The sequence below is a fragment of the Argiope bruennichi genome, chromosome X2, assembly GCF_947563725.1.
Source record: "Argiope bruennichi chromosome X2, qqArgBrue1.1, whole genome shotgun sequence".
Lineage (NCBI taxonomy): Eukaryota > Metazoa > Arthropoda > Arachnida > Araneae > Araneidae > Argiope > Argiope bruennichi.
The window spans coordinates 2,830,474-2,851,713 of record NC_079163.1 but is presented as its reverse complement, the minus strand read 5'-3'; the positions used below and the strand labels follow the sequence as shown (position 1 = coordinate 2,851,713).

The window sequence follows — 21,240 nt, the reverse complement described above, 5'->3', positions numbered from 1 at the left end:
AGATAACACCGACACTGTAAATAGCTATTAATATACGTCTGTGCGCTGAAATTGAGTGTTTGTATGGAACTGCATTTTTAAAAGCAACTACTAAGGTTTACTCTTAATATGCCTCAATTTAATTTTGATGTCAGTGTTCAAAATTCAGACGCCAACTCGTAAAATTGTTACTGGTTTGCCTACATCAATCTTCACAGAGCAAGAGAAATAGTTACAACAGGGCTCAAGTCAATCCAATCGAGGTTCTGTCTCCCCTCCTCTATTACGTTCTACTGGATAACTTGATAACATTTGCAGTTATAAAATTCTTTAGATCCCCCCACCCCACAATTGTTGGGAAATCATAACAGAATACCTTGATTTCACTAAGAGAAGCAGTCGGAATACTGAAGGTTATCTTAATACGAGAGGAAGATGAAAGAAGCTTTAAAATGCAATTAGTGCTGAGCACAAATATTTGAATTCTGGCCTAGTAATGCATTAGTAATAAGCTGTGTGTGAGATAGAAGGTTATTATAGTCTTCAGTTTAATGTGTGAGAAATTTCAATCAGAATAGACACGTGTCAGAAATCTCATGTTATATTAGATCAGGGATAAAATGTTCAGTTTGTCTTCCTTTTTCTTCTTTTCGCTCTGTGTCGTTCTGTGTTGTGTGTGTGTTCGTCGCTCCTGCTTGTACATAGTGCGTCCTTTTCCGGGATGAAATAAAACGACGTCAAAAAATCGAAAGTCTCTTCAATGTCTTCAAAATTGCCTTCTGATTAGAAAATTGCCTTCTGATTATATATATATATATATATATATATATATATATATATATATATATATATATATATATATATATATATATATATATATATATATATATATATATATATATATATATATATCGCTTTGCGTACAGCCGGGTTTTCAAGCCATGATGGTCAAATTCTGCAATTCTTTGTAAAGTAATTGGACAAGTAAATGCTGCATTAAAAGAAATGACCAATTCTCTAGCATTGAATTTCTATTATGTACAAGTTATTAAAATGCATGACGTAATAAATCTAAATATAAATTGGATCTACATTATTTATCATGAATTCTTACTTTAGAAGTCTTTTGTGGGTGAGGAAATTAAAGGAAATGTCGAAAATGGAAAAAGAAGTTTTAAAATTTAATATCTAGCAAGTAGTTTTAAATAGCTCTAAGGTCAGGAGCCAAATCATTAAACAATTATATTAATTAAATAGTTTATATAATAAGAAGCATTACAAAAGTAATTACCAACAAGGCTAATGTTTATTCTCCTTTTTATAATGGTGAATTTAAACCAATGATCATTGATGTCACAGAAGTCAAATTTTCAAAAAACTGTTTAATTTAATCTAGACTGAAACGCATTATTGATTTTATGTTTTGAAGCTTTTCTAATACACTAACTTACTGTAAGACCACAGATGTCTCAAGAATAAACTGAGGTGAACTGAAGTATGAATACCAACTAGAAGATTTTTTTTTTTTTTTCCCAAAATCGATTTGAAAAAATATTGAATAGCGCTTTTCTTTGGATAAAAATTAGATGTATGTGCAGCTGGTTAATGGCATTTTTTTGATTCATATTACAATTTAATGTGGTATATTTTGGTTACCAAACTCGCACCTGTCCGTTGTGTAGAATATCTGTATTAAACTTATACAATTTTCTAATTCTTTCAACCTTTCTTACATCTGAAATTCTCAGTCTAGATCTGTGATAACTCTACCACTAGAACCTACCATTAGATAACACTGATATTATGGAGCATGGCACATACACATTTTGTTTATTGCCGTGGAAAATTATTCTTCGTTCAGACGCCAAATTTTTGAATGGAGTAGACTTACTCAATATTTGCAAATCCTCATTCGATCGACATCTTTTCTTACAAAATGCATTGCTCCAATTGTTCAGAAATCAAAATGAAATGCAACTGCTGATTCTATTATTATTATTTTTTTAATATAGCAATATACTAATCTCATGATTTCTACTTTCGTTACTTGATGCACAACAGAAAGAAAATGATTCGCATTATTGAAGACAGCATTGCCGAATTAGTAATGTAATTCATTAATTAAATTCTTCTGCTTGAGAAACAATTTTGGAAAACTGACTAATGTCTTATATGGAGTTAGTTGTTCCACAATTGCAAATTACAGGACGTGAATATTTTTTTTAAAACTGTAAAGCTATTACACTCCTCTTTGTAATTCACAAATTCTTTGTATTTTGTTAATATTAATGAAATTGATGCAAAAACATTCCTAAGCTGAAATTTTTGAATAATTTCTTTTTGAAATGCTTCTTATGAGTTTAGAGTGTGATTTTAATATTTGAAAATTTAATGGAAAAAAATGAAAGTTCGAGTGTTTTGTTTGTATATATCTACATATTATTAAAATTGCTGTCGTCTAATTACAGAATCTTAAAGATAAATACAAATCAAATAGGACAACATATTTATTTTTACCTATTTACATACTGGTATTACATTAAGCTGATGATGGAAATTATAATAACCATTAACAAGTAACAATTAACCATTTCAGATTGCTACTTAATTATCATACGTTTGCAAATTTTCTTTAAAAAATTACATATTTATGTGAAATCCTAAGTACAGATTCAAAATGTTTTTTTTTTCTCAAAATATTCATCAAGCGCCACCTAGTATTTTTGAACACAATTTCTCATTTTTTCTGGACAATCGCAATTCTATTTATTTTATAAAAATGAGCGCCCACTTGTAAATAATTCACTTGTATGAGAATTTAGAATGGGACATGATTCACTCTTCTTAATTCCACATGCAAAAGACGTATTCGTTATGGCTAGTTCAATAAATGCACTTTCAGATCAAAGAGCTGAAATTTCGATCAAGATAGAAATAAATAATATAACTTTGCCCTAATCTAATTAAATATTAATTCCTTTCCTAAAATTAACATGCATATTTAATCATAAAGGAAGGTTTTAATGAGTTCCCTTCCGAATGTTACTACCGTTATGCAGATCCTGAATTTGAAGAAAAGAAAAGAAGAAGAAGAAAAAAAAAGTAAAGACTTTCCGAGTGATGATGTGCATTTATTTATTTTCATTTCTATGTTTTCCAATCAATTAATGCAACATTACTTGCATAAAGAGCTTTCAAATTAGACAGATTCAATGTTTTCTCAAGACATTCTGATAGCTTTGAATCTAGAGGCTCATTAAGCATCGCTGTAACGCAACAAAACGTTTTAGTTTGCGAAAAGAAGCATTAGATATTTATGAGTAGCGAAAGAGTATCGCATAAACATTCATTCCTTATTCTGAGAGTACTGGTGTTGGAAAGATACCTTCTGATATTTAAATTGCGTAAATTATTTACACCACAGTAAACGAGGCAAACTTTTCAAGAAGTTCATTAAAATAGCAAGCTTTTACCAGCCTTTACGCCCCAAAATTCTTACGGTAGCTTCCGTGGGCGAAATTTAACTGATTACAAAATCCATCTTTAAACGTGAAAGTAAGTGGTCCTCACATTAGAATTGAAGAAACAATCCGCAAATTTAGCTTTCCCTTGAAATGATCTCATTCACATGATTACTTTCATTTCACAGCCTTGAAATCAAATCTTTACTGCAGGAGTGAAGAATACTTTCTATAGAGATTATTAAATGTTTCATACAGAAATTGAATTACTTTTTAATATTTCATACTAAATAAACTCTTGCACATAATTTATGTTTTTCAAGTCTTACTTCAGTTTTGAGTTCATCACTGAATGAGCTGAAGTCACCTTTTCACATATTGATTTTATTTAATATTTTACACAAAAAAGTTACATTTTGTGTACCTTGAGCTATTTATAATCTGATGTCATTAGATACCAATTTTTTCCATCCAGCTAAAATAATTAGAATTAGATTACTTTCTTAATATACTCCCTTAGATTTCTTAGATAAGCAAATATTCAAAATAAATTTTAATGAATTTTTATTAGTACATATAAAAATGAATTCTAAATATTCTTGAAATAAACTTTAAGAATTTTTATTGCTCTTACAAACTGGTAGACAGATAATATATATTTTTAATGTACTGCAAATAAGAATTTTATTGTTGAAGTAGTGTTGTATTTCGAAAATTTAAAGCAGTCCTTCATATTATAGAATTCGAAAAGTTTATGAAACATTGTTAGGGTCAAATAGATAATTGTTAATCTATTTGTGTTAAAATGTTTCATTTATAAATAGTATGAGGATATATTTTACTCAAAAAATTTTCTTTGGAGGAACATTATGGAAATCATTTAGTTGTAAGAAGAGACAATACTTTTCAAATATTTGGAGACAACCATTATTATTTCGATATTCTTAAAAATCATAATCATAATAGGGAATATCATGAAAAACTTTCTCTTTTTGAAACTCAAAATCAGAATTTGATAAAGCTTGTCATAAAAGTTATGAAATATATAAAAACCTTTTTTTAGACAAATTTAAAATTGTTTAGGTTTCCTGAAACATGGCCAAAGTTTGATTTTTTTTCCTCCAAACGTAGACTTTGAATTTAGAAACATTAAGAGAAAGCTAATTTTAGTTTCTAATCACCAAAATGTAAAGTTTATAATGCTAATTAACCATGAAAAATTTACATCTGTGTCTTGTAAAATTTAGGTATACCGAATTAATATCAAGATTATAGGTTTTTTACAAAATTACGATTTATTCTTGATGGTTTCATTTGTTTCTAGTCTACGTTATAAAAAGAAATTTCTTATAACCTTAAAATAACAAGTAATATAAAAAAATCAATTCAATTCCTACTTAGGTCAACAAAGAAAATTTTTATTTTAGTTACTTTTTATTAAATAATTATCAAAAAAATTATTAAGTATCAAAAACTTATTGATTCGCAAGAATTGAACTCGCATTCTCACATTCACGTGAAAAAAGTTGAAATCCTTGCATTTCACCGATTGAGCTACTGCCTGTTGACTTCAATTTTCATAAGAAACTGCTAAAGCTCTATTTAAAGTATAAAAAAGTAATTAAATTTAATTAATGAATTAATATTTGAAAAAAACTGTATTAGCATTCAGTGTCATCCACTACAAGTTTAAAAAAAGGTATTTGAACTTGAGTGGATGAATAAAAAGTATTTTATTAATGATTAAAAATTAGAACAAGATATATAAATATATATAGGGAGAGTGTGAACTAATAGTAGGAATTGAAAAACTATTTTAATGCTGAGATGTTTTCACTAGACACATTTTTTTAATTATTTTATGAAAATAAACTTATTTTAGAGAAAGAGAAATAAAATTCAAACAGAATTTAAAGAGGATTCCAAATGTTATTCAATATCCCAAAGTAGCATATATATTTTATCCTTATAAAAAATACAGTCTTATTTCATGTTTTTTCATGGATTATTGAATTTGCAAAAGTGAAGAGACTTTTAGTTTCAAGTTTTTGGAAAGTATTTTCTGTCCAGCAGTCTTCAACCAATAAACCCATATCGTTGTTTGAAATCCCAAACGCGCTTAAAAGCTTCTATAATCTATTATACAATTTTTTCTATAATTTGTGTGGGCACAGGAATATTTCAAAGATTAGTTTTAGCTCATATTAATTTTAAAAATTTTATCATTACATTTGCCGAATTCAATTACTAAGATCATGTATTTATCTACCTCAAAAAGAACTTCGAATGGTTTGCAGACCACATTTGCTCATAAATATGTTTACTCGACCTTTCGTACCTTTTGCTTCTCAGATATTTTACATGAATCAAGCAACAAGTACAGCTCTTTTGGACATACCATTAAGGTTTTTATTCATCGAATTCATTGAATGATTACCTTACGCCCATCTTCTAAGTACTTGAGGCATTATACTAAAATGAATTGAAAGAATGTAGTGATACATGAATAATCCTTGGACCATATTTTATAGCTAGCCGCGAGAAACAAACTTTCACAAAAAAAGTGAGCTAATTTTTATAAACTGTGGGGTTGATTCAAGTGATGCATTGTATAAATATAATATTCTATTTTCCATTATCATCTATTTTGTTTCGGAGATGTTTCAAACGCTTCTTCTTGCCAACTTTTGGTGGCATATAAGCTAGATATATTTTTTAATCTTCTCTCTCTCTCGAGCCCTCTGTTTATCTCTGTGCATTTGATTGCACCGAACAAATATGAAATTTTTACAACTTTCAAACGTTCTTCTTTCGCAACACTAAAAGAACTAGGTCCAGAAGTTGGATCATCGAAGGCAACTACCATTTTTCTCATTGGAAATTCGTTTAAATGAAGCCAGCTAACCTCTGCTTATTTTGGGAGCTTTATAGAATTTCTGAATAATGAAATTTATGCACTAGAGACACTGATATTTATTGTTGTATCATCACAACAATGCATTTCTCATCAAGGAAATTTTCTTTCATAAAATGTAGTACTGATGATATTATGTGTTTTTGTAGCCACTTTTCGTAGTTACGTATTCGAAACATGTTGGATCTTGTTCTTAAACCAAATATGTGTTATTTCTTGTTTAACTAATCAGACAACTTATACTTGTTCTATCTTATTAACAATCGAAATCGAATGAAATTATTTCTGAAATTCGAGTTGAATTATTATTTTGACAATATTTTGCCTTTTCAAGAAAAACCTTTGATTTATATCTTACTACTAACTGATTTTCTGGCTTTATAACATTTAAATACTGCAAAATAGCACTTCCTAAATTAGCTCTTATTATATTGTAAATTTATTTATGTTAATATAACTAAGAAAAATTTAACAGATTTTCTGTCACCTATCTCCAAAGTATTATAGAATAATAGTTATTTTTTTCCATTGCCAATTAAGATCTTAAATGTTATATTTTTGAACTTGAAAATTTATTATGTGGAGGAGGCAGGCACTAGTTGTCACTCGGGACAAATTGTCATATTCGAATTTTCAATTAATCGCCGTTTGAAATACAATTTTCTCTCGCTCGATAGTATCTCTCGTGTTGCTTCCTCAATGACTTTTGAACTGTCTGCAATTAGTGGCAAAACGAGTACTTTTGAAGATATTAACTATGCTGCTATTTTTAATTTTTCTTTTAATTTTTTAATTTGCTTCCAATTATTGGAGAAAATTGTGTTTGGTCAGTACCAAGAGAAGATCTTCATTTCAAAACAAATTTTAAAAGTTCTGTATAACAGTATTATACCACTCACAAGGATCAAGATAATAAAATGGCACCACGAAAAGCAATTTTTTGCAATTCCGTTGAAGCCAGTCCTTACAGTGTTACGAGTAAATTGTCTTCTTTAATAATTAATTTCTTTATTTATTAAAGAAGTAAATTTAATTTATTTTTAAATTTAATATGAAAATTTATGAAAGGAATATGGAAAGGGATACATTCGCATAAGAAACGCTTCTAGAAGCAATTGAATGTGTAATAATTAGTTATTCATTGCGATATCAGCAAGTTAATGTAAAATTAATTTCATTTTAAGCTAGATATTCTGCAGTAAAATTAAAATTACAAGTCATGGTAAGGTATAATTCTAATTATTTTCATTTTCTAATTTAACTACTTTAAGGATAATTACATTACATTAATTAAAAAAATATGCATTGCAGATAAACTTTATTAATTTTTAAAGATATTTCTCGAAAATTCTGCTTAAAAATACATTGATGGATTGTTTTTATTTCGTATTCAGAATCAATTGTACCTAACATTGTCTATAAAATATATCTGTGGGATTTCACAGGTAAACTGGAAATGGAGTTTCAATATTTTATAGAAAACACTTGAAAAACATACATTGCCCTTTCTCATAAAGAAATATAAGGTTTGTCATATCAGTACATAATTAAAAATATCGAATAAAAATCCTAATGAACTGGTTTAAATATGAAAGTTCTTCGAGTGACTAAGGGTTAGCTTATCTAATATAAAAAACAAAAATCTTTTACTCACTCTGCAAACGACCAGTTTGAATAGACCGCGAGCTTCAATTGACATAGTATCTGATATATTCTAATTCCAATGCCCAGATATTTACGGCATTGACATGAATGGGTTGAAAGATATACGGAAGTCAAGAAGATAGCTGCTACAAAAGACAAAACGGAAGAATAATATTTCTAGAAGAATAATAGTTAAGAATCGTTCTTGCTATTAAAGGTAATGATAATTCAGCTATTTTTTCCTATGAAAGATTTAAAAGAAAACTTCCTTCCAAACACACCTGAAAGAAAAGCATATTCAACGAATAAAATTTTGTAGATGTTAGGGTAAGATTTGTATAACTCCTTGAGACATTTTGTGCAGCATCCTAAAGCCGCCGAAGAAATGCCAATCCTACATTTTCAGGAAAACCATCAATGTTATCTTAGTTTACCAAAAAAGAATTTTGTGAAAAAATATGGTGGTATTCTTTGTCAAGAAACATAAATGCTCATTCCACACATGACATATGCTGAAACCATTAAACAGGTGTATGTTTGAGTCTTTCAAATAATTTATTAATAATCTTATAGATGAGAAATATGTCCAATCAAATGCTATAACGCCGTATATTTTTGGTGCTCAAGACTTCGTGTCAACGAACATGACTAGGGATTGCAATACCGGACCAAAATTTCAATACCGGTATTCGGTATTTTTAAAATCTTAATACCGGGATACCGGTTTCAATACCGGTATTAGAAATTTTAGAAAAAGAAAGAAAACAAGGTGTTTCTTTGTTTTATAAGAGAGTGTAAATATCACAAAAAATATGTAACTTATAAATTATAACAGTATATAAAGCATCACAAAAAAGTAAAAGAACAACTTATTTATTTAAATCACAAAAAAAGTGTAAATATCACTATTCAGTCTGTGGTAACTATTACAAATTTTTGAAATGTGATCTTCAAAAACATAATGCATCAATTGTACTGTCATTAAGCCTGAAAAGTAATTTTGTGTAAAAATTACCAGCTATCGAAAACGCTCTTTCAGAATCTACGCTAGTAGGTGATACTGTTAGCAATACACGATATACTTTTTCGAAGTATTTACCTCTAAATCCCTCATCTTCAAATAAATCGATTTCTCGTCGGATGGTTTTGGATATAGCTGATTTCTGTATTGCATTTTGGTTGGTTGAATATTTTTTTTTATTTATTGTTAGTTCTAATTTTTGTTCAAGAGACAATTCCTTGTCACTATCGACATTAGTGTCATCATAATTCGATAACTGAACCGAATTCTTCTGAATGTGGATAGGTTTGTGGGTAAAAAATTGTAAGAAAATTTACTATAAACTTAATCAGATTTGAACTGATTCTTTTCTTTTCTTCTTTTTCATTTTCATTTTTAAAATCATTATAATTATGTAAATACCGTAAGACATTTTCTATTTCGGTATGCCTTTCTTATGTGCGATTTTTCAATGTAATATATAATTCTTCAGATACTAATGTGTGCTGTTCTTTCATGATTGCAACATGAAATTTATTGTTGCATTAGCTGTTAATAAATTAAAATCTCTCAGACATAATGCCTCTACAGTCAGTTTTATTGGAAGTAGAGCTGATATAGTTCTAGATATTAAGTCGAATTCACTATCTGAAAAATTAATTTACAGGTTTAAGTCGATTATTGCTTTTTGGATTGGATTTCTAAATTTCAAAAATCGTTCCATCATTAGGAGTAAACTGTTCCAACATGTCTTAGAATCTATTATTAATATATATTATATTTTATTTTCAGTTAGTACATATTTTTGTAATATGGCATTTTTTGTAAGGGAAAGTTTAAATATCTTAACAATTTTTCGAACTTTATAAATTATAGGAAGCAATTCTTGATAGGTTAATATTTCATCCCCATTAGCAATATCTTCTTCAACAATTACATTGTCATTATCTTCATTGTCAATATCACTCTCACTCTTTTCAAAGTTGGAATCCGAAATTTCTATATCCACAGCATTTGGATTCTTCTGTTCTTCATTTTTTTGGTATAATACATCTATTACTCCTAATTGAATTCCATGACCATAGCACAATCAACTTTCCAACTTTTTACATAACTGTTGCTCCATTAGTCGTTATGGATACAATATTTTCTTTCAGGGATAATCCATGTTTCGCTAATTTAAATTTAAGCTATTAATTAAGCCATTCATTAGCTAATTAATTTCGCTCGTTAGGGAGACATAAAAACAAAAACGTATACTATTTTACTATGTTGGCGATCCCTGAACATATAGTGGAGACAATTTTAAAAATTTCTAGTAAATACCGAAAAACCGGTATTTAAACTAGTGAATACCGGTATTACAAAATTGTAAAATGGCTCAAAATACCGGTATTCGGTATCCCGGTATACCGGTATTGCAATCCTTAAACATGACTGATAGGCCACAACCACCAGATTTATCATGGGGCAAAATGTTGAGACGATGCGCGAAGCATTAATCCAAAAACAAAAGGCACTCCTTTTATATCATAAGTAAACTCGTGTGCACCACAAGCAAATCCTTCCTTAGAAATAGCTCCCTCAACTTCGACAGGAAGGGAAAGAGGTTTATGTCAGCCCATAGAAAACATTTCTAGAATCTAAGGACAGGAAAGAATTCAAAACTAACACTGGCAATTACTTTCCTTTTAACAGAGTCACTGATAAGAGATGCCTTGCACACCGAAATTATAAAATGACAAATTATAAAGAGAAAACTGCCAAGCACTGAAAGAAAAGTAGCATCAACCAGACAAAGAATTGAAGGAAAAGGGCTCCTTAAGAGAACTTATTTGGACGATAAAGTTGACAATCAATACTGCATAGAGTTTTTTGAACCAATCTTAACATTCAGGCTGGCTTCATTTTCGAAATTGATTGGAATCGGATCATAATCGTAGATATAATTTCACAAATTACATATTTTAGAAAGCAATAAATCAGACAATTATTATGATTGCTCATCAGAATAACTTATGAAATCAAAAGCATTAGGAATAAAGGTCATTGATCTATTGATATATAGAATTTAAAAAAAAATACTGAAAACTTACATTAAATTAGCTTGAAGATGCTGCATTTGTTTCTGTTGCTATCGTATTGCAGATTACAAATAGCTTCTTGTATGTGACGACATACACCATTGTGGAGTAAATTGGTGCGATATACAAATGTGTATAAAAATGCCAACAACATTGGCTAATTGTTTTTGAAAAAATAATTAGGTAATTTATTTTCATTAACTAGAGTAGGTTTTAAATTGTATTTAAAAAGTTATACTGTTTCTGAAGCAATTGAAAATATACGTTTTTGACAAAAAAAAATCAATTTTAGGCAGATACCAGTCAAAATAATTTTTTCCGAAAAATTATCGAAAATAATTTTATGATACCCCATACTTTTATAAAGAACACATAATAAACTATTATTAAGTTTAGAATGATTTATAATTAAATCGGCAATACTATTCGAAATTACTTTTTTGAATCCTTATATTTATGATTTTTTTTTCAAAATGCTTCAAAAGAGTCCGGCTTGTTTGTAAATTATGACGAAAATTTGAACTGTTCCCTAGAAACTCAATATAAGTTGTCTCCACCATTACATCGACTGTGTGCTTGATAGATAGTTGCGGCAACAGATATTTATCTTTAAAAAATTATCATTTGAAGCAATTCATAATTATAAGCAGCTATTTTAATTGAATTTTGTTGAATTACTTTAAATCAAAATAGATTTTTTTCATTGATTTTGTTTATCACTATAAAAAATTATAGAAGGAGAAGTCATTTTCCCGCAACACTAATAATCTAGAAATCCCACCTATAAGCATAAACCATAGTTTAAAAAAATTAATATGAAAGATACTATGTTCATTAAATTTATTTTTAACATTGATAAAAAAAAGAAGTTGTAAATGCTTGATAATACTGAACAATCAAAGACTTTGTATTATATCAATAGAAATTTGGCATATTTGCAAAATACTTATACATGGGAAGTATTTTTTTTTTAATTTGATCATCAAGCTCACGTTTTGGACATAGTGCATAATAACACCAGTGCAATAGAATATATATATATATATATATATATATATATATATATATATATATATATATTTGCTGCAAAATTTTAATTCTAATTCATCAAAAAGCTTCATGCATCTCATTTGCTATATTATTAGGAACTGCTATTAGAGACCATCACTGATTATAATGAGTTCATTTGGCTACGAATCCATATACAAGCAGGAGCTGCTTAGAATTACTCGAAAGATCAGATTCACACCGATAGTTTTTCTATTTAATGCAGTTCTACTTTATACAAAATGTTCTTCAATACTTACTCGAAATTATTTTAATAAAATGGAGAAGCAAATAAAGAATATAGATTTTCAAATGGATTGAAAAATGAGAATGAAACTGTTCCATTAGAGATGAAACCAAACAATCAGGTAACGAAATAAAGTATTAGTAAAACTTCCTTTAGTAGCTTCCAGGGATACTGAAATGTCTTTAAATTTTTTTCGTGAATTTTAATTGTACAGCAGTGAATTAAAAATAAATTTGATGTTTGTATAAGGTATCAAATATCTTGACTCATGAACTAATTAAAACAACTGCAAACTAACTAAAAATATTATGTCTGATATTCTAAACCATTAACTGCAAATTAACTAAAAATAACTGAGCGGCAATGAGAGGAATAACAGAGAGAGAAATTTCAAGAATGAAAAGGATTAAATAGAATCTTATGATATAAGGCCACGATAGTTTGGATTGGATCAGGTGTAGCATATTCTATTTAATACTGTTTAAATTTGCTACAAAATATATCTTCCAACGGATGCTATTTGACACAAGCATACTTATTAGTGAGTTTTTTTTTTAACTTTTTATGTTTGAAGCAAACTTCGAGAAGAATCCACAAAGCGTTTAGTTTATTTAGTTCCGTGCATGCCAGTCTTCGAAAAAATGGAGGCCCTTGGGTAATAAAGAAAACTTATCATGCCCTTTTGTGTCTTTCAACAAATATTTCATTTTCATTTTTTTACTGACAGAATACAAAAATATTTCTTTTTTCCGTAATTGTTAGTTTTGTTTCCTGCCTCACTGAATGTTTTGGATATTAAAATTCAAAATCGAGTGTTAACATACGTGCTTGGTCTGTATTCTAGTTGGTTCGTCATTTGAGAAAGTAATGTATTTTCAAATCAAAATATCGTGAATATTTTACGCATGAAACGTATAATAGAATTCTAAACATGAAAAGGAAACTTATGGCACATTTTTCTGTATATAAGATTAATGCACAAAATTATGAATTATTACCAGATATTCCGTCGTATGTCCACCATTCTTCCCAGCTGCTGTACACGCCTGGAAGGAAGAGAAAAGAATTTATTAACAGAAGCACATGCATACGTAGAAGTGCAAATGAATATATATTTGTGAGAAATGAAATACAAATAGATTATTTATATTTTCAGTATTTATTAATGTACTAAGCACAGCGTGGTATAGAAATGAAACCCCTGCTGAAAAGGACTAGTTTTTTATTCGAATAATCGCTGAAAAAAAAAGGAGTCACCCAGATTTATTCTTGCATCATTCATCATTCAGTCTTACAAAAGTTATCGTTCGAAAAGAATCAACGCACTTTTAAAATTTTTGAATTAAAAATACCCTGAGGAAACGTCTATAAAATGAAATAAAAGCAATCTTAAGCATTTCCAAAAACAACACACATTTTCCTCTCCGAATTTCAATACTTTAGATTTATTCATTTAGAAATTATGAACAAATTTCGATTTTTTAAAGTTAAAATAAAAATTTTCGCTTTTATCCGTACTTTAGAAATAATGTAGTGATTGCCCTAACATTTTTGCAATAGAATTATGAGGTATTCTGTATAATTTGCTCATATAATTAAAACTACAAAGTCATTTTTAACATTCAATATAATTTTTCCAAATTAAAGTTAAAAAAATTTTGAATAGTAAAACACCTAAATTTGTGAAAGATTCAATGGAAAAGGCCATTTTATGTGGACATTCAGCTCATTTCTTCAATTTCAGCTCATTTCTTTGTTTTTAAAATACGTTAAATTTTCTGTGCCGTTTCTCAAGCGATACATTTCGAGACGCATTCACAAATTTCAAATTGTCGATAGCATTTCATTTGTCCCTCAAATGTTACTCACCATTCATGCATTTATTGTACCAAATATTATTTATCACCTTTTAATGTAAGAACAGCGGTTGCCGAAAATCTTTTAAATTGCTAAGATATTTTATTAATAGTCGATCCTTTAAAAACCGACAATTTTACACATTGACTCATAAAATGGAACTAACAGAATATGAGAATTCGATGAAAAATTAGAATTTCTCTCAGCATAAATAATTTTGTAACTATTTCATTTTACAAACACATTGTACAATTATTTTTGTTTATAATTAATGAAAACCGAATTATACATTTGTTACAAGCAATGGCCCATTTTATTCAGTATTTATTGCAGTTTGTTTCATAAATTCAAGAATTTTTACAAAAAAACCTCAAATTTCATAAAATTAATCTGCCCTATTTGTAATTATTATAACTATGCATATAATCATTTACGAAATAAAAAAAATATTATTTTCATGAATATGCATAATAATGACTCTCCTAATCAAATACATTAGAATAATGCCTACTTTCAGATTTCTAATCTTATCAGAATGAACAAATTATGTGATGAATAATAGCTTAAAAAGTGCTACAACGTGTTTTTAAAGTGATAGATTTCAATTTACGTTCCGCTTTTGTAACACGTAAACATCTTGCATATGGGTTTTCATGTAAAGAAATCTTTCGCAAACAAAAATTATTTGTTTAAAACATTCAATTGCCTGTAGGTATTGAGAGAAAACTGATTTAAATTTATCAGCGAATGAAATGCGCCACTTTTTTATACGCTCGTAAAATAAGGAGATGTATTTTTTCATGTTTATTTATGAGGAAGAACAATGAAAATAGAAATAGTGTACACTGCTGAAAATGCAAGATGAAAGAACAAAAAGAATAAAAATGTGTCTCCTCTCAATGGGCAACATATTAAATTCAACGCTCAAATTATATCTATTTTTCTTTCTTTTAAATAATGAATGACATATTCAATTGAATTTCTTTTGCCCGTACAATGAATCTTTCTATTTTGGCGTTTTAAGTATGATGTTGATAGGCCAAGATAAATTTGAGTCGAAACTTTCATTGCCCTTGTTATTTTTCAACTGGAAAGAACTTGTACCAGAAAGTTCATTGTGAATATTTTGTCAAACATCAAGTAGGAATGGATTGTAATATGTAAAATGAAATTTTAAAAATGTTTTGAAAGTGTCACAAAAGCAAAAAATACTTTTACCGACGCTCAGACAGTATATAAATCTTACACATCTAAATATGGAAACGATATTTTAAAAGAAAATAAATATCTCCAGATATAATAATTTTATATATTAACCAAAATTTGTAATCTGGGAATTTTGTATCATGAAAAATGTATTAATGACGTATGTAATAATAAAATATGTTAATGAAAAGAATTCTCCTAGGAACTTTCAAAAATTGTGTAATTTTAAATATCTAAATAATTCCTTATGAACAGTTTATGCACATCATCTTTTAGTATACGTTACTACCTCTAAAATGGTACTTATAATTTTCATATACCATGATCCGCTGTGGAATAAAGCTGAGTAACTCCTTTTTTCCGTCGAAAGTACCTAGAAATATATCATTTATGAGGGCTGTTTCAAAAATTTAGAGAAATCAGATGTACGGTTTACGAATGAAACGAAATACTTATTATTTTTCGCTATATACAGACAGTGCTATTAGGAATTAAAATTCAAGATGAGAATAATTAATTAGCTATTGTCAACTAAATTGCCTGAGCTATTGTTAACTGAAATATATGAGAATTTGAAAGTACGTTTTCATTTTTGCACAGAGTCTCTATTTATATAATAACTTTTCTTTCATCAAAATTATATAAATAGATCTTATGTTCTTGATGTATATAACTTTAATCAGTCTATATCACTGCATACTTAAGGAAAATTTATAAATTTTAAATTCAGCAGACAATATAAAAATAATTCTTGATAGCAGCATTTATCTACAGTAGCATATAATATGATTTACTTCCATTACATACTCAATGAATCTGAAGTGAATATAGATTATGAAATGAATGAGTGTGTGATTGCAATTTTTTGACTTTAATATGTGTAACACCTTCTTTAATGTTGATTTATTAAAACGCAATTTTAGTGAAACAAAATGATATTCTTGGCATTAAATTAAGCATAACCAGTCTTTAAACATCGAATATACCTCTAAATTAAAAAAAATATTTTAAACTTTCTTTGATAAAAATTTCTCAAAAGTGTTATATAAAATGTGATTAGATAATCTGTCCTAATGCGCTTTGTATTCTATAAAAATACTAGAATGAAGAATTAGTATGACTTTAGGTTCTAGTTAAGGAAGTTGTGGCGTTTTTAGAGTGTGAAACTTATCTTATAAAAGTCTTGTATCATATCTTGCATATCTTATCTTCTTTGTGATAAATTTATCGTATCTTGTATCCTTATCTTATTTTTTATTGCTTTAAAATATTTTTAATACTGAATTCTACCAACCGGGCTAGTGTGAGAATTCTAATACTTCAAAACCAAGCGCAATTTTTTGTGCATGAAAACATGATAGAATCGTCCCTTCTATATCAGCGGTTGGTTGCGAATTACCTTTAACCTCAAAATTTCAGCTAGGCACCTGAAAACTCCCGAGTTAGGACTTTATCGAACAGGGCGATTTTGTACGAGTAAAAAAAAATGGAGATTTTTATAACTCGAATATTTATTATTGCATCTTCATAAAACTGGAATTGATGGAAATTACTCAGGGGAGCAATTTTATTAAATTAACGAATTGATTAACTGAGATCATTAACATATTTATGGATTGCTATCAAAAAATTTTACAATTACCCCTATCGACTTTATTTAAAGAATAGATTTTTCATCCTTACGTCAGCTCCTAAATAAAATTTTATGGAAATCTGTTGAAAATTTCGAGATCTATAGAGTTTTGAAAAATGCTTCTAATTTTAAAAGAAGCATGTAACGATTGACGAAATCTTGGAAACTTTAGAATATTTTCAAAATATATTTTTCTCATTAAAATAATATTATCTTACTACACAAAATGATATATATATATATATATATATATATATATATATATATATATATATATATATATATATATATATATATATATATATATATATATATATATATATATATATATATATATATATATATATATATATATATATATATATATAAATCACGGGGTTAGAATCAGAGAATTTTAAGGAAAAACATTTTTTTTTTATTTATTTACTTGATAAAACATTTCTAGTATTTCATCGAGAATTTAGAATGTTCATCAGAATTGTTCATTTTTTATGATTCTCAAAATTTAAAAATATTCCTTTTTAATGAACTCCAAATTTCTAAATTTTAGTATTGAAATAAAGATTGCTATTTTAATGTAATATTTTGAATAACAAAATGGGGACTTAATGAATGAATTATATGATTATCATTCTTATTCAAGTTAGCCCGTAGGTAACTTACTATCTCCATAAAATATTATTTCACAAAGGGAATTGAATTAATATATAAAACTAAAAAGCCTTTATAACAGTAACGTTATAAAATGTTAAAACCTTTATAACAGTAACATTATAAAATGTTAAAACCTTTATAACAGTAACGTTATAAAATGTTAAAACCTTTATAACAGAAACGTTATAACTTTTAAAAAAAGAAAAAGCGCTGATTTATTCATATTTCATATCGGATAATTCCTGATAATTGTATGCTTAGAATTTGAATGGAAAACTCGAAAACGCCGAAGCTCTTACTCGTATGAAAGAAAGTTGAATCTTATCTTGAATGCTTTCCATGAATGAATCCTTTACAACAAATCGGTTAATTAGGCTATTTAAAAAGTTTATCCATTTAATATTTTAGTTCTGGTGTTCTCATGGGCGTGTAATGACAGATGTTCAAACTTTCCTTAGACAGTCTGCATTCAAAATTTGACACAAACTTCTACATTTGCAATCAGCGCCGCATATCAGATTTGATCTTTCTTTTTCTTATTTTGATTTATCATGTATTCGGACATCATTTCAAAAATTGCCTTATTTTCAGACTTAGGAAGATCTAAAACGTGACGAAACACTAATATCTCGAAATCAAATTATTTGATGTTCACAACAGTTTGCACACTTCTTATTCTAGAAATTTCAAACTGTTTACTCCAACTAATGTTTTATTACCATAAATATCATCTGTATACTGTTTCTTCAATACATAATATCAGTTAAGTTTTCTGATAGTAATGTCTTAATATTATAAATTTTTATAACTTAAATATTATAAATTTATTACAAAAAGTATATAAATATTTAAAACTTTCTAATTCTAAGAAACTAATAAAATTGTTTCTGAATTCTTCTTAAAGAGAATCATGCAATATCTTTATTGTGAAAAAGGTATTAATTTTAATGAATTTTCTGTCTGATTAACACACCCTTCGAACTGGAAATAAAATATCCTACTTTTAATAAATCTTGTTAAATCCTTTGGCTTAAAGTGTCATTACGGGATTTCTTTCTTACATTTCAGCCAAAACTGGGGATTCGATGCGTTGCATACACAACAAAAATTCAAACATAGAGGCTGGATGATAAAATATTAACAAAATACTCAAATTTTGAATTAAAATATAATAAAATATTATAAATTTAAAAAATATCATATTAAAGATCATTCTCAGTCGTGCCTTGCTTTTCTTTCCAATGATAAAATAAAATTCTTTCTTGCTATCAAAAATTTGAAATTTACTTAATATGCGGTCGTTAGCAGGTTAATTCTTTTTTAGTTTGTAGCAAATAGAATTAATCATATCTAAAGAACTATTGCAACTTTTGATAAAAAATCTAGAAAAGGAATTATCAGAAAGAATTATGAAAACTTTTGGTTTTTAAAATGAAAGAGTTCACGTCAACACGTAATTATATTTGATAATTAATTAGTTTGTCTATTTGAATATACCTACTCCTTCGACTTATTCCCATCAATACCAGTTTTCTGAAGAAGTGTGGGCGACACTGAATTTTCTACTTTTTTAATAGATTATTTGAAAGACTACACCATTTATTTCAAGAATTCTAATGCTAATTAGGGAAGAATTAATTAATTAATTAGGAAAGTAGTTCGAGTTGATTTTGCAAAAACTACAATTAATCATAACAATTATTGCTTCTACTCTTTTAGAATTTATTTTCAGCAAAGCATTATATTTTTGATAATTGCAATGTAGTATGTTTGATCTAAGCATTTGTTTCAACTTGTTTAGATCAAAAGACAACGTTAAGGCTAGTTTAGTGAATAAAATAACCCTGATATAATAGGAAAAATACTAATAGCTTTAGACCAATAAAATAACAATAGAACTATTCCATCACTTTTAAATTGTAACAAGTCAAAAGTTTTTGCCCAGAGATTTGTCGTATGACATATTAAGGTTTCCAAGTTTTTCGAACAAAGCAATTTTATGCAGTCATTATGTTTAGCAAGCGTTTGCCAAATAAAGAAAAAAGTTTTGAACAGTATAATCAAATATTTTAAACTGAATTATTTAAACTGAAACTCAGATTATTATTAAGAATTTTTTTTTAAAAAAATGGGAAATGAAAATTCTTGGAGGGAAAACATGAGAACAAATTATTTTATTCTTCAGGTGCATAACTGCTTATTCTCTTTTTATTGAGAAAACTACTGTATCTTGTTCCAGTTAAAAATAGATTTATCCTTCCTTTTAAGATGAAAAATTGGGTTTAATTAAATTGCAAAAAGAAGTAAGAATATCGTTTGCAATAAGTGCGATGTTAAGCTCATCATTTCTTAAAAATAACCAAAATGTTATTTAAAAATAATTTGAAGAAGAGAATTCAAGAAACCCCTTGGGATAAAACATAAAATTATGTTGAAATAAAAGAATGTTATTATAAAGGCTCTCACTTTTTTTCCTTCTTATTAAATAGAAGATCCTTCGGCGTGTTCTACATGATCGTTTCGTACAACACAAAAAAAGTTTCACAGAACATTAACGGGTATTTTATGGTAACCATGCAATCTATCAGCATGTGAGGATTTTTCATCCGACTTTAATAATAATAGAAAGTTATCTTCTTGATCTTTTCAAGCAAAAGTGACCTTTTTAGAGACGTTTCTGATTCCCGACGACTAGAAAGAAATCGCTGGAATTTATCTTTTCACTTCTCATTCGAATGGTGTCAAAAATAGAACACCAAGTGAAAACTGTGTTGCTTTTGATTCATCAGAAGGAAAAGAAGTAGAAAATGTTTAACCGATTCAAATCATTTCACTTGTGCACCGATATATATGTTAAACGGGATACATTTTGTGATCAAACTACAAGAAAATGAATCAATCATTTTCCTCCAGCCTTGTTTACTTTCTTACATTGAATTTGTTTAAATTTTCAGTTGGCAGTTTCAGTGAAATACCAGGTTATTAGAGAAAGAAGATGATGAAAATCATCTTATCTGAAAGAAATAGTTGAAATGACGTTTCGTTTGGTAACGCTATTCTGTAAGTTTTAGTCATGATGGATGTCATTGAGTAACATCAATTCGTTGGGGAGGGGGAAAATGAACGCTGCTTCTTTCTCAGAGATCATTTGACGAAGAAATTCTGATTGTATCTATTGATGCAGTTCAGATTGATAATTTTTAGAAAATGACAGGCATCGAATTTGAGCGAAAAAAGTGTCCAAATCAAAAAAGTCAAACATTTGTAACTTGTACCAAAAGATAGCCATTTCAACTATCTAAATATTTACGCCATTATATGCTCCGGATAAGCGTGTCAGAATCCTGTACAGAAAATAGAATTGTCTGAAAAAATCCAAAACTCATCATTGTGCATTTCAGATGATTGGGAACGCCATAAAGTGGGCGAAAGAGAAAAGAAATTTCTTTGTTTAAATCAAAACAAGAAAAGGAAAGGGATTGCAGTTTCAGTGTCATTGATTTTAGAAAATGAA

The 21,240-nt window shown here is 28.0% G+C and overlaps 1 protein-coding gene across 1 annotated transcript in view; it reads right to left on the bottom strand.

Annotated features, from left to right (window-relative positions):
- LOC129960645 (carbonic anhydrase-related protein 10-like) overlaps nt 1-21,240 on the bottom strand; it is a 527,176-nt gene that overhangs the window by 250,275 nt on the left and 255,661 nt on the right. Inside the window, exon 2 of the mRNA XM_056074193.1 lies at nt 13,375-13,422. Coding sequence (XP_055930168.1) covers nt 13,375-13,422 — 48 coding nt within the window. The remainder of the gene's footprint in view (nt 1-13,374; nt 13,423-21,240) is intronic.